Source organism: Chelon labrosus, assembly GCF_963514085.1.
Source record: "Chelon labrosus genome assembly, chromosome: 3".
NCBI lineage: Eukaryota > Metazoa > Chordata > Actinopteri > Mugiliformes > Mugilidae > Chelon > Chelon labrosus.
This window is the reverse complement of record NC_140339.1, coordinates 20,289,441-20,304,397: the sequence shown is the minus strand read 5'-3', so window position 1 is coordinate 20,304,397 and position 14,957 is coordinate 20,289,441. Positions and strand designations below refer to the sequence as shown.

The 14,957-nt window shown below is 41.9% G+C and overlaps 1 protein-coding gene across 3 annotated transcripts in view; it reads left to right on the top strand.

The window, feature by feature from the left end:
• Nucleotides 1–13,147, top strand: part of spata17 (spermatogenesis associated 17) — a 32,085-nt gene extending 18,938 nt beyond the window's left edge. For all 3 annotated transcript variants that reach the window (XM_084574960.1, XM_084574958.1, XM_084574959.1), the window contains one exon: nucleotides 12,505–13,147. In XM_084574960.1, the coding sequence (XP_084431086.1) occupies nucleotides 12,505–12,511 (7 nt within the window). In that variant the 3' untranslated portion in view covers nucleotides 12,512–13,147. The remainder of the gene's footprint in view (nucleotides 1–12,504) is intronic.
• Nucleotides 13,148–14,957: the final 1,810 nt, after the last annotated feature.

Here is a 14,957-nt window from a genome sequence, read left to right as displayed (position 1 = left end):
GGTGTGTGTATGAGTAGGTTACGGAGAGAATGTGTGTGCGTGGGCCCTGCGGTCTGGTCCAGGCATTAGGTAATTGACTGTGTCTTTGCTCAAGGCCTTTCATGGATCACCGTCCTTTATTAGCTCACTTCCCAGCACACACGCACACACTCACACACACACACACGCAAAGTTCCCAGCAGCTCCACCCCAACCCCTTACTCCCCACCACCAGCACCCAGACCCAATTGCCCGGAAACGAGGAGTGAAACAAGAGAGAGCGGAGCAATGGAAGAAGGAGAGAGCAGCGACAGGGGAATGAACTAACACGGCCCCAGGAAGTGGAGATAAATAAGTATGGGGAGTGAGTGGGCGGGTGAATGGGGTCTCCTCCAGCTGACAACAGAGGCTGGGGAGTAAGATCAGTTTTGCTTGGAACATTCTGCACATTTTGTAAAATAGAGTATTAGATGCAAGGTTGTACATCACACATGTGTGATAAATGAAGATTTTCACGGACGGTTCTAAAATGAAATCAGGTACGGTGTAGCTAACTTTAAAAGTCGGCATATAGTCATCGCCTATATGCAGATATTTACATGGCATTTAAAATCTACAGAGAACCTGAGGTGTCACAGCCTTTGAGTTTCCTCACATTAAATTCTGAGTTCCCTTACAATCAATTTCACTCACATAAGATGAGATCCATTGAAATATTTTTCATTATTTTTTTTATTGCATCCACACTGTGTTATTAGGTTAAAGCCAGCTGCTTTAGAGGCTGATTGAAACAGGCTTCAGCTGTGATAATAACTGCGGCCATGGGATGACATAGCTGTCATAGTGATTGTGACTATAGCTCTTTGGTTGTTATGGTTATGGTTGTGTGACACATTATAATGTGTACAACCCTAACAACAGATCTATGTATGCAGTGAATTTGCATTGTGCTTCCTGGGCATTGTATTAGAGGTTCTATTTTCCTGAACTCCTTCCTGAGTGTATTGGTGCTATTGGTATTGGTATTGGTCATCTGTGGCACTTGTTGGTCCTAATCCCTCATGTCTTAATATTGCATTCTTGTCTTGTGTTAGTGGGAGCCATAATGAGTAGTCACACTACAGCTACTATAGCCATAACCATAACCAGTAACACACTCAATGACAAGTGCAGCCATAGCCGAGCAGTATCTATATTCATAGCCCAACTATGTAACTATCACAGCTAGAACTTCAAAAGAATGAGTTACAATTCATGATTTAAAGAGAGCAAGTGTATCACAACCCAGCTGGACTAACATGACAATTGTTTATATGGATCGCTAGAAAATCGGATATTATTTTCTGAAAACTAAAATCTTAGTGTGACCCTTTGGTTACACTGTGCAATGCAAAGGATTGTCTGGACCTTAGACCATGTCTGTCAGATAACATGTAATTGCTGAACAGTATAATGGGATTATTTATGCCGTTAGATGATTATGTACTGATTTTGGTATATTCGCTTATGTCATAACATCATGGTGTGCGTGTGCTTGTTGGCAGTCCATAAGATACAAACAATATTGGAGTTTGCTTATCAAAACATTCTTCTACATTGTAACTAGTGCTCAAGTGCAATACAATTACTATAGATTTACTATGCCAGGTTCAGTTTAAGTTGGTAAGTAAATATAGTAATTTCGTGTATGCACACACAGATATAGTAATGTCCTATCATCTAACTGTCTGGTGGAATTCTTTCTAAACATTTTCTCCTTTTGCAAAAACACTGGTGCATAGGATGTTGTTGAAGATAATGAAGACAGTCATGCCTGTTCCCAGCCCAGACCTGTCATGCTACTGTCACTTAGAGCTCATCAGACCTCAGATTTTCCCCCTTCCATCTATCTGTCTGAAGTTTCAGATTCTGTATTGCTTTACCTCTGTTTACTCTGTTTACTCTCTTTCTCTCTTTCTCTCTCTCTCTCTCTCTCTCTTTATTTTTTTTTTCACAATGCGGTAATTAGCGCATTAGTCCTATCATTGGCATCACCTCCAGCTACAGCAGCAGCCAGCAGAGCTTCTTGTCACAGCTCACAAGGCCAGTGGAGTGGACAGCTCAACCCTGGTACTCATCATCTTCATACTGTGCCTAGCCAGCCTCCCTCCAGCCACATAATCTAGTTATGTTATCCAGCCATGCCTCTAATTATTTTCAAACCCTAGTCATAGCCCTCTCACCCAGCCTTTGCCATATTACCTAGCAATGCTTGTAATCATCACACTAAGCCTCGCCTCAGCTTCTCTACACAGCCTGGAGCCTCATCATTAACATAGCCCATTTTTTTCCTATTTCCGGACCACGGCTCTTTGGCTTGACCATCACAGCTCTTGGCAGTATGTACACAGCGTCCCCAGTCCAAATCAAGCCCTAGAAATAGCCCATGACTCCTGGACCTTTATTTACCTTAGCCATCTGGGTCACAGTAAGAAAGTCTGTCAGTGTTAATTTGGCCCTGCTATCAGGACACGCACACATCCACAGATAATCTCATAGATGCCAGTTCCCACCTCTCCAGGAGCTCAGTGCCCTGTCTTAGGCCAAGTAGTTCTGTGTAAAGGTTGTCCCTTTTCTGGCTTGTATGTGCCCTGACCCTTACCCACAAAGTATTAATTTCATACTACGATTGGCCACACCATTAAAACCACTGACAGGTGAGTGAATAACATTGATTACCCTCTTATAGTGACATCTGAGTGGAATATGTAAGAGGGATATATTAGGCAGCATGGGAGCAGTGTATGTTTTGGAAGCAGGAAATAAAAATGGAAAGAGTAAGGATCTGAGCATTTTTAACAAGGGCCAAATTGTGATGGCTGGATGAGGCTTAAAAGCATATCCAAAGCAGATGGGATGTTCCCATTGTGTAGTGGTTATGGCGACCAGTGAATTGCTGAAGACCTTATTGCCAACTATGTTAGAAAAGGTGTCAAAAAATGCAATGTATTGCTACTTGTTGCGTATGGAGCTGTTGCTGTTGCTGTGTTTAAGCTAACCCCTGTCCACTGCCAAAAGTGTTAACAGTGAGAAGGTGAGTATCAAAACTGAACCATGGAGCAACTGAAGGGGCACATTGGCTTTACATCATGTGGACATCAAAATGCACTTGTGCAAGAAGTTACCATGGGCAAAGAGAGCAATGGATGAGAAGAAGGCAAGCCAGTGGAGGCAGTGTAGTGCGCTTGAGAATGTTCTGCTGGGAAACCTTGAGGCCTGGTATCCTCTTTTACCAGGATAATGTGTCCTTTTACACTAAAAATGTGACTAAGACCTCAGTGTGTAGACATGGCCCAATTTTCAGATTGAGCACCCCCCCCCCCCCCCCCCCCCCCCCACACACACACACACACACACACACACACACACACCACCACCACCACCATCAACACAGTGATTTGAATTACACAGCTTTGCAGGAGTTTCAATCTGGAACTTGATTACAATGTAATATTGACATATAAATATCGATATACAACTGATTAATCAAAACAGAGACTTTTTTTGAGAAACTGAGAGATTAGGAGAGAAACCAAGTGTGTGGATGGGTGAGGAGTGAAAACATTTGACAAACAATTTGGTAGTGATATTATGCAATCAGTTGTGAGTCTGTGTAACTGTATATTTCAACCATAGTTTGAAAATTTAGTTGCAGAATGGACAGCACTGACAACCATGGTTAACCAGTCAATGTGTCAGACATCCTGAGACATTCTGAGTGTGTTTCTAATGTGAATAATCACGTTTTGGTGATTTAGGCCCCAATGACTACTGAAACCTATCTCAGGCTGACTGCCTTCTCTCACAGTCAATGTTGTAGTATCAGGTTGTTTCAAATCATATCCAGTGGATGAAAAAACGGTATAAGCAGCTCGTGCCTATACTCAGTAAAGATAAAATATTAAGATTTTCAGCTTCTGTACCAGCTAAATGCACCAGCAATGACTAATTTCAAATGCAGATATGGGAAAGCCCTCTCTGTTCATGCTAATTTTGTGGTTGTGTTATTAGCCATGTCACCAGCGGTGCTGCCTGTAACCACAGAAGATAGCTAATTAGAAGGCTACGTGCCTATCAAGTACACTACATTGAGTGGTCACGTCTGTGTCTGTCTGTGCTCCAAGCCTTTCCTTCTCTTCGCATTAAAATTACATCCATCATAACTTTCAAAAGCTAGCATGTTAACAGAACCAACACACAACAGAATGTTTGCACAAGCATCCCTTCTTTCCTGAACTCATGCACATAGACGTACTGTGTACAATCACATGCATGAATATGTGCATGCATACTAAAACAAAATAGCCAATAGCCTGCCCACATGTATACTTTAATGTTCCACCAGTATTGTCCTTGTTACCTCCCCTCACCACAACCCACACTCAAACACACACCCCTTCTTACCACACTGAGACAATGCCATAGCCCCCTCCCAACTACTCTGGTGCAGCTTTATTATTGTATTGAGGGGCCAAAGCCTAAAGTAACAGGGAAAGGAAAAGTGTGTCTGCCCACATATACACATGTGGTGGTTTGCTCTTAATAGCCTCAGCTGTGATGTATAACCGTAATGCATACAACTGGCTGTATGAAGAATCATTTTAATTATTAATTAGCAATTAATACCTAAACTGAAATAGCCCACAAGTAAAGACAGTGGAACAAGGTGAGAGGGAAACAGGAAATTCACAAACTCAATTATCCATCTTTTATGTATATGTACAGTATGTGTATGTATTTGCTATGTATCATGTCCACCCATCCATCCAGCTCTGCTGCATTAGTGTCCATGTTACTACGGTGAGAAATAAGCAATGCTAATTCTCCATAACCATTTTACTGCATGTGTAAAACTCTGCAGCCCCTTCATTTGCACAGCCATAAAACATTCCCCCTGCCATACTCTGTTCTACTGAGGACCTTAGATTTATCAATTAACCCAACACTTTGCTTCCATTACAGTGGCATTTGGCACTGTGAGGCCTGCATACTGAGTTATAGTGAGGACCAAGTACGCACAGCTTGATATTAAACAGACAGTCTCAATGAAATAATTTGCAGTCATATTTTGGTGTGAGTCAAGAGAATGAATGACGTTACACATTATTTATGTTCAAAGCTGTTGGACCTAACTTGACCAGATTAACTTTGATGACGTTCCCAATTTTTCAACTTAATTGTATGAATTTGTGTCAAGTTCCTTTTTAAACTAATACATACTGTAAAAACTGGTTGGCAAACACATGTCACTAGTCAATCTTTAAGTGCAGTCTTGCACCAGAGCAAAGGAAGATAAATGGAGATGACAAAAGTAAACAATCAAAAGGGTCATCTCATTTTCCATCTTCATCTCATCTGAACGGTCAGACGTGCAAATATTTTCACAACAACATGATCAACTTCCAGTGCTGAGAACCAATGCCTAATATGTGTACATTTATACATGGCCGACTAAGCTGACTTGATTTGATCCCTTCATGTGGACAGGGGCACTCAAGGATTAAAATTCAGCAGGTAATTACTGGTAATTATTGTAGTGTCCACCTTTATAAGAAGTTACTTTCGTTCCAACGTGGTTACCTTAACTCAGTCAACAAGACAACAAACCCACTGGGAGAGTAAAATGCTGTGGCGTTATTAGTATGGAAATAAAAGATATCTCCAGTGTAAAATGCTTTGTCATCATAGTTATTCCGTGGTGAAATCAAGATGCGACTCTGCTTCTAGGTCTGTGTAGACGGTTTACTCTCCATGCGTACATAAATGTAAGAGAAAGATGGCAGACAGGCTGGATGGGGATGTCTGTACTTTAATGCACTGCCTGTCCCTGTGCAGATATGCTCCACTGAACCATACTGTATGTAGTGTGGTATAATCACTGTCTATCTCTTTCTCCTGCCTTCATTCCTTCTTTGCCTTGCTGTCTTGTTTATTTGCACACTTGTTCTCCTTTTCTGTCTTCACCTCTTGCAGTACCTACCAGCAACCTTTTTCAATACCCCCACACTTTCTGATAAAAAAAAATGCTATGACACACACGCACACACTTGAACATGAGAGCAAACTCATACAGTACTGTGTTGCTGATAGAAGTCATCTATCTATCTATCTATCTATCTATCTATCTATCGGTCGGTCTTTCCGTTACATGGTGTGTGTGTGGGTGGGTGTGGGTATGTGTGTGTGTGTGAAAGAATATGTCACTGTGTGTGTGAGGGTTTTCTTTTTGCTTTTTGCCGTGTGTGTTTTGTATATTTTGTTTTTTACTTGGTGATCAGTCAGATGTGAATGCTTATGTGCCGCACAGTTATCTGTGTGATGGTTTATAAATGTATATGTGTCTTAGTGTCTGCATATGTGTGTGTTGGGGGCTGGTGTGGCTGTGGGACCTGCAAGGGAAGCAATCACAAACACTTAAACCTGCAAATGGCCTTGATGTCCTGTGCAAAGCAGCCTGTGTTGACTGATGAGCCTGTTAACCCTGACTGAAACAACTCCAGCACAGGGGATTAGACAGCAGCGCTGGTCCCGGCTGTTCGTGGCCCATTTTGCATGGGAATTGTGCATATTTAATCTAAGGTGTGCCGAGGTGCAAAGACAAGCCTCCCTCTTCTCCGTTTCTCATTATAGATGTGTAATAGCACCCCGTGGCTGGGGGGCCTTAATTCACCAGCCACAGCCCCAGTCTTAATCTTACCCTCAGTCTCAGCCCCCACCTTCCCCCAGTGCCGACTCTCAACCCAAATCAGAGCCGCTGCAGCCCTCTTCCCACGCTTTGTCTCTGCTAGTCCTTTCCTATTTTATGCCCCAGGGTGCCAGTATACTTGTTTGATGGTCGATATCGGTAACCCCCTTCTGACGCTGGACAAAATGTGACAGTGGAAAATAGTCACAATTCTGTTATATTTTATGTGTACATACTAGGAATGCCTTCGGGAAATTACCAAAATGTCCTGGCCTTTTTACTGTTTTATAGTGCAACCTGACAATACCCCAAAGTATAGATGAGATAATGCAAACTTTTAGACATCATAAGTTGGAATATAAAGATTAGTGATGTGAGATGTGATGTGTGATATGAGATACCAAAACCCTGCACAATGTTTTGTCACATTCACACTCCGGATTAACAACTCTACATCACTGTCAGTACAGCGTTTGAGAATAATGGACGAAAGGCATGAAAACATCCTTATTAGACTGGTGCACCATAGCACCTTGAACCATAGCACCATGGAAAGTTGAGGTCAATAAAGATGTTATGTTCATTGATTCACATATATTTTGCAGTAACTTTTTGTATGAGACCATACTCCTCATTATTAATAGCATTTTTTGTCACAATGTCCAGACACTTGCCAACTGTACCCAATCATTCTGGTAGATGCAGTGTTGTAAGGAGTTGCTGCTGCCTGCTGCTTCTGTCTTTGTTTCTCTGTGTTGCATTAGTTGTGAATTCTGCATTTGTTCCCTGATTAATGTGATTGAGTCTCAATGACAAGAGCTCTCTGAAGCATCTATCTATCTAATTCCAGCTATCACTTCATCTCTCTATTCTCTCATCCTCTTCTAATCCAGCCAACACTTCTCTCTGCAGGACAGAACAATTAATGCATCTTCTTGTTTAGTCACTGTCGCTTACCCTTTTCTTTTTTTGGCAATATTGCTTTTCTTATGCATCTGGAATGCATCACATTACCACCTTAGGAGAGAAAAATATGTGTAGAGTGTGTTTGGGTGTGTATGTGAGGGATCACATGCTGTGAGTGTAATTTCTTGTTTGTACATGGTTCCAAACATCTTAGGCCACTGCAGAGCAGGGGAGAGATATGGAAAGGGACAGAGAGGTTGAATGAGACAAAAAAAAAGAGAGAAAAGGAAAGAAAGAAGGGAGAATGGAAGAACGGGATGATAACAAAAGCAGTTCAGATTTCACAGACGCATATTTCATCAATCATGTGAATAAGTCGTGGTGATTATGCATGGCGGTGGCGGGCCGAGGGGGGGCTGATTACCATACACCATAAAGGCTGCTTTCTTATCTCACACACACTGATTAGTTTCTGTCTGCAGATAGCCTCTCACTCTTCACTCTTTGTCACACACATACACACACACACAGACACGCATGGTGTGTGTCTATTTCCAGCACACACATATATGCATGCATGCACATGCAAACACAAGCTTACACATACACACGCTTAATGCTTTTCGAATGCCGATAAAGATGAATTTACCTGGTGGCTTTGGACTAAAACCAAGCTCGATGAGAAAAGTTCATTGAGCCTGTCTTTCCTAATAGTGTATTCTTGATCAGGAGCTGTAATAATCTTCCAAAGGAGTGTGGTAAAACAATGAGAAATGCACCAAACAAAGAGTAATATAGAGATGGATGTTCTAAATGGCACAAATGTTTCGTGGCTGTGGAAAAAAAAATAAGTTTTGAAGTGTTTTGTCGGTTTTAAACTTTAAATTACATTTAAAAAATCATACTCTTTATTCTTTTACGATTGTTGTTTTTATTTTGCAACTCCTGTGTGCAGGAAATCATGCAAATCTGAGTATCAATCTGCTATTAAAAGACTGTTGATTTGTATCTTAGGTTGTTTCTATAAGCGATAAATGTGCATCTATCTGTGAAATATTAACTGTGGATTAGTGGACTGAAATTAATTTATAATTGTCCTGCTGATTCGCTTGGTATGGTTTCATACTGTTGGTCAATTATCTGAGACTATGTTCTTTACATGGTGCTGAATAGGTGAGAGAAAGTAAGACGGGAGGAGAATGTGGAGAGGCTGGGGCAAAATTAGCTACGTTTGAAAGGCCTCGCTTTGTGTCTCAACCAGAGAATCAGAAATGACTCCTTTCTCTTGCGCTTCTCTCCCTCTCTCTCTCTCTCTCTCTCTCTCTCTCTCTCTCTCTCTCTCTCTCTCTCTCTCTCTCTCTCTCACCCCCTGACTCTGATATACAATGTAAACTCATTTGGTAACCAGGCTGAAGCTGTGTTGCGCTGTCTGAGTGGCTGCATGAGAGAAGTGTGCCTGGGACGCATTAGGGCCTCCTGACAGGGGCCTGGGTGAAATAAGTGAAATTAATGGAGCTCCTTTCATGTCGGACAAGGCCGCGGCACCCCTTTCACGCCGCATACAGTCACAGAAAAGTCAATACTTTTTTATTACTCCTCGCTTGCCCTACATTCCCCGCTACAAGTGCTCTGCCCGCTAATTGGTTTCAGTTTGCAGAGAAAGAGAGAGAGAAACGGGAGAGAAAGAGTGGGAGAGGACTCCATCCCAAAGAACACTGAAGCAAATAAATCAATCTCATATTTTTCTCCCTGCTGTCTTTCTTCATACAGTAACATCATGGCAGAGAGAGAGAGACATGAGAGAGAGAAATAGAGGAGAGAGGGTAAATGGTTGGTTAGAGCACGCCTGGTCCCCAGGGAGCATAATGATATCTGGGAGCCTGTTAATGGAGACGAGTGGTTAAAGTGGTCTGGGGCCCTGGCCAGGTCACCCCTAGGGGTTTCTAACCAGCAACTCCACCTCAGCTGACTGCTTGGGCTCAGAGGTACAATGGAGCATCCCAGCAAAATATAATTTTAGGCATATGCTTTCATAGATTTGCATAAAATTTGATTCGTCTCAACTATGTGTGTATGCAGAATTGTGGAAGTGCTGGAATAAGTTTTCAAATGCATCAAGGCCTCTTTATTCACATGCTGCACATGCCACACATGCTGCACTGTCATCCTGTGTGTAAAATTACCACAAATGTTGTCAGTATGGGTTTTTATCTTGTATAATGGCATGTGCTGCTGAATAATTAGCACTTTTCTTTTTCAAAGGAAATGTTTTGCAGCAGTAGCAGTTGAAAATGACAAAGTTACATGTACACCATATGAAGGATTCTGAATGTGACTACTGTAGGACCTGTCAAGTGAAGTCAAATATTATTTATTTAACCCAATATTACAACTCTGCCTTTGGGGACTTTACGAATTATACTGCATGTAACAGTCTGACCCTCAGTCAGACAAGGAACGAATCCCAAAAAAATTAACCTAAATGCTATAACAGTGCATGCTTGCAGTTCTTAATAAGTCTTCAAGATTATGTGTGTATGCATGTGAACGCACGGATGTATGTATGTGTCCTGTCTGCCAGTATGCTGTTCACTGTCGTGCTAAGCTTAAGTGGCAGAGGGGTTAGCCTCTTTCAGAAACAGCACAGCCACAAATTGATGTGACACATTGAACCCCATCCCACACACGCGCACACACACACACACCCACACACACACACACACACACACCGATCAGCCTCCAGTTAAAGGGAGGTTCCACCAGTCTCGTTTTCTTTCTGTGTCCCAGCTTTCACAGGTCTGGAGTGTGGGTTAGGGTAGGTTTGAGGCGCTAAAGCATGTGTGTGTGTGTGCCTCTGTGCCGCTGTGTGTGCTTGTGTGTGTGTATATGTGAAGGAACTGTCACACAGAGCTGGCATCACCATCCACTTTGCCATCTCTTCCTTGGTTTGACAAGTCCCTGCTCTCTGCCCTGTGGCTAACACACACACACATGCACACACACACACACACATACTGTCTCTCTGTTTCTCTCTCACTTGTCTGTCACATACACATATGATATGTGAACGCACCAATCACAAACCTGTTTGGATTGTTTGAATGTATGGATTAAGTACATTGATAAACACACACACACCTGTCCACATGCAGAAAACCATATGCTGCGTATAATGCAGTGAATGTGTTTGACAGTGCATGCAGAATGCTCTGTAAAGGGTGACAGTAACACATTGTTGTTACTGAAAAATAGAGCCTTCAGTTTAAATTTTAAAAGGTTGCTGCATTTTATTTATGCCAGAGCCGCTGTTTGTGTGGCATCACCGTGTGATGGTCGTTGTGTGTGTGTATGTGTGTGTGTGGGAGAGAGATCTTCTCGGCAGTCGTTGGCGTCAGATCGCGAAGGGGTTCTGTTTGTTACAAGGACAGGCTTGTCCCCGCCTCCAGGCGTCAGCATTATGATGATTGTCATGGCGATGGAGTGTGAGTGACAGGCGGGATCACATGTGGTAGCCGGGGAGCAGGAAGCCTGAACCGCCCCAGTCCCTGACATTAGTTTGTCCTTCATCAAAACTTCACACTCGTTTATAACTACTCACTCCCTCTGTTGCAAAATCTTTCTTGTTTGCATCTCTTTTTTTACCATCTGTCTCTCTCGTGCACTAATCTCTTTTCCTCTCTTTTATTTCTGATTCTCCAGCTCTTTCCTTCTCATTTACATTTCATGTTGACATCATCTAAAATATCTTTCTTTACTCCTCTTGCGCTCACTTACATGTTTCAGTTGTTCCGTCTTTCTGTCCTCCTCCAGTGCCAAATTTAAGATAAATATTTTGAGGTTTGTGGACATAAAGCAACTTATGAGGTCATAGGTTACGGCGGAATCTGGAGAAGAAGGTTTATGATTTCATGCCTATATTTACACAAATACACATAGCTCAGTCCATTACCTGAACAAGTAGGTTGATGTCAAAACCACCTATGTAACATCAAGGTGTGTGTGCGTGCGTGCTCAAGCATTTGTGTCCATGTTAATTTGCCTGGGCAGTGTTTTTGTTGAGATGTATGCGCTGTATACCTGTGTATGTGTGCACGTGGATGAATGCATGTGTATGTGTGTGTTTTAGTTAGAGAAGCAGAGATTTTTGTGCACCGCAGCAGAAAAGGAGGTCAGGGTTTGCACGGAGACTCGGGCATTTATCATTAGCCTGCTGCCGCTGCCGGTAATGTTGCCCGTTACAGGCGTGATTAAGAGCCCCGCTTAGTTCCAGCAGCCGGTGCAGACGCACAAACACATACGCACGTGTGTTCTACCAGCAATCGTTCCGGTACATTGTAGTTTCACAGAAAACTCTTTCATACCGTCACCCAGTTCAGTATTGAGAACTGTGCTGTACATGGTCCCTAACTGCAAAGAGGCTTGAGGGCCTGATGAGAAACCTGTCACAGTCACTCATGAAAAGAGCAATTCACCGCTCTACAAACACTCACTCTGACACACACTGATATACACACATGGCAGGAAATTGCACGCAGTCTTGGTGAGTGACTTTTGAATCATAAAGGATGAATGTACACATCACATTTATGAAAGCTAAGGAATTGTCATGTTGGCCGTACTGTTGCATTCATCAGCCATGTTCATGGGATGTTCTTTTATTTTATCTTTGTTAAAAAGTTCATAAAAAAAGTCCTCTCAAAATCACCGCACCAAAAAAATCGACAGAGTATTGTTGGTTGAAGGTTTTTGCCCCAATTAAGTAAATTAAATTATCAATATTTTAACTTGTGCAATGAGAAAAAAAAAAAAAGATTTTATGTTCCTTCTTTGTTTTACCTGTATTCTTTCAATTTCTCTCCACTTGTCTTCTCTTCTTTGCCTCTCCTTCCATCCAGCCGTTGAAGACGGCGTTTGCCAACAGTGTGCTGGTCTGCATTCCACGGCACATATCACGGTCTGATACACCTCTTCTCCTTGCTCTGAGAAAATGAACAGAAGTAAGAATAAAGAAATGCTGTTTATTGCATTTGACATGTTGTGTTTATTATAGTGCCTGATGTGTTCATGAGTGCTTTAGATGCTATACTTCGAGTACACAACAACACACAACAATTGCTGTCCATCCCGGAACAAATTAACCAAGCCTCAGCCTGGTCAGAGAGGGTGGCCTCAGCTTGTTGAAATACATTTTTAATTTTTTGTGCCCTACAGTGTAAACAATGTTTTTTTCATAATCTGTTTATTTGAAGTCATGTCACAGACAAACCATGTTTTGAATGACCAATTGTGTAAATCCAAACAAATTCAGTTTAAAGGACCAGTGTTTACCATTTAGTTGCATCTAGTGGTGAGCAAAGGGATTGCAGTCTAAATAAACCTCCCTCACCCCTCCCGTTTCAAGCATTGGAGAATGTATGGGTGCCACTAAAATGCAGAAAACACTAGGCTGTAGTTTGATTTGTACATTATGGGCTACTGTAGAAAAATGACAGTGCAACATGGTTAACAAAGGGAGAAGACGTGAGACAACAGATACAGTAAGTAAAGGGCTCTTTCAATGGTCCCACAAATGCAAAGATTACTTTTTTCTCATTAGGAAAAAAAATATTTATGTATAATATATACAATTTTTGCCAAATACCAATAAATCCTACACATTTGACTTTACACACACACACACATATATATATATATATATCACAGGTGAATAACAAGACAATCTGGAGTCAGTAAAGTTTTGTCCACAAGTAAATGTTCAAATAAAGCATTAAAATAGCTGCTGTGTAATTTTCTGGTTTTCAGCTAGCTGTTTCAGCTGATCCAAAATACATCCTTAAAATACATCTTTAAATAACTTCCACATATGTACGTAATCTTTCTTCTTGAAACTCTTTCAAAGGCTTTTCCAGCTCATTTAAAATTTAGAGTCTAAATTATTTAGACCAGCACTGAACTTTTTATGGAAGTGAAGACTTCACAACACCCCCTCCTATGCCCTGAGGCAGAAGCTCATCACCTGGATATGTGTTTTGATGATGAAATATAACGTGAGTTCAGAGCCTTCACTCTGTGTCTGTGACACAGACACGACAGTCAGACATGATACAAAAGTTTTCTACATCTAGTCTGTCTCTAAAGCAAACTTGTCGCTGTCCGTATTGCTGGCTCTCCGCTGTTCCTCCCACCTGTTTTTCCCCTTTCTTTCCTTTCCGTCTCTCCCCTCTTCCTCTCCTTCGTGTTGCTGGCATTCCCCTGGGCCTGTGCTATAAGGCGTGGAAGAGGAGCAGAGACAGAGCATTTAGTAATGGCTTCTTAATGGGCTTGTCGACAGCCACATTAGAGCGCGCAGGCAGCGGGCGAGGCCGTGCAACGATATGCCAAGCCAGATGCCATGCCAGCTGTGGCACTCCGCTCTCTCACTCACACTCTCATTTGTAATCACATTTCTCATATGGATGGACGGTATGTGTGTAAAGGAGAGAACACAGAAAGGCATGTCTCCTCCTAGTGCGTTCTTCTCTTCTGCGCTGGACTGTAAAAAGAAATATAGAAAATTCAAGAATCATACGGGTTTTAAACGAAGATAAATGTTAAGATAAGTTGTTCCACAGACTATACTGTTCACATATATTGTGTGTGACAGTGTTTATGGGTCATCTTCCTGGATGACGATTTGCCTAGAGTTTAACTATTTCTTTCTAAACTACATCACAAATACCAGGTATATCAGTAGTGTGTAGTAAGTTCTACAATATGCCATAGCTGTGTGAGGGTTTATTACCAACACTGTGTGCTCGCTTTAGGTTTTACTTTCACATGATCCGTTTCAGACTGCTTGTGCTTTTGCCCTATCTGACTTTGTGCTTGAACATTGTCATTATGGACAAAAATGAAGCCAAAACAATGAAAAAAAGCAAGAGAGGAAGAATGATAGGAAGAATTTGATAAAGTCGAGTAAAACTGATGACAGCGAGAGGGAGGAGTGATTAAATGAATAGATGGATGATTGAATCAATCAATTAATGAATGTTAATGTGCTCCAGTGTAACCAGGGACTGGAATGTCATTGCCAAAGGTCTTATAGGTCTCCAGTAGGGGGTGCCATGTGTCAGTGACTCCAGTCAGTGTCAGAGACCTTGATCAGTACAGTGAGCGTGAGTGTGTGCGTGCGTGTGTGCATGCTTTTGTGTGTCCTCCTAAAGACTGAATAGTCCGAAGGTGGTTCATTGTTTCCTCATCTGATCTGATCTTGCTGCTTCCAAACGAAATTTTCCCGTGTCAGCGATGATCAAGTGTGATGAGGATGCAAAGAGGAAAAGGTATGTATGTGTGGGTTTCTTTTGCTACT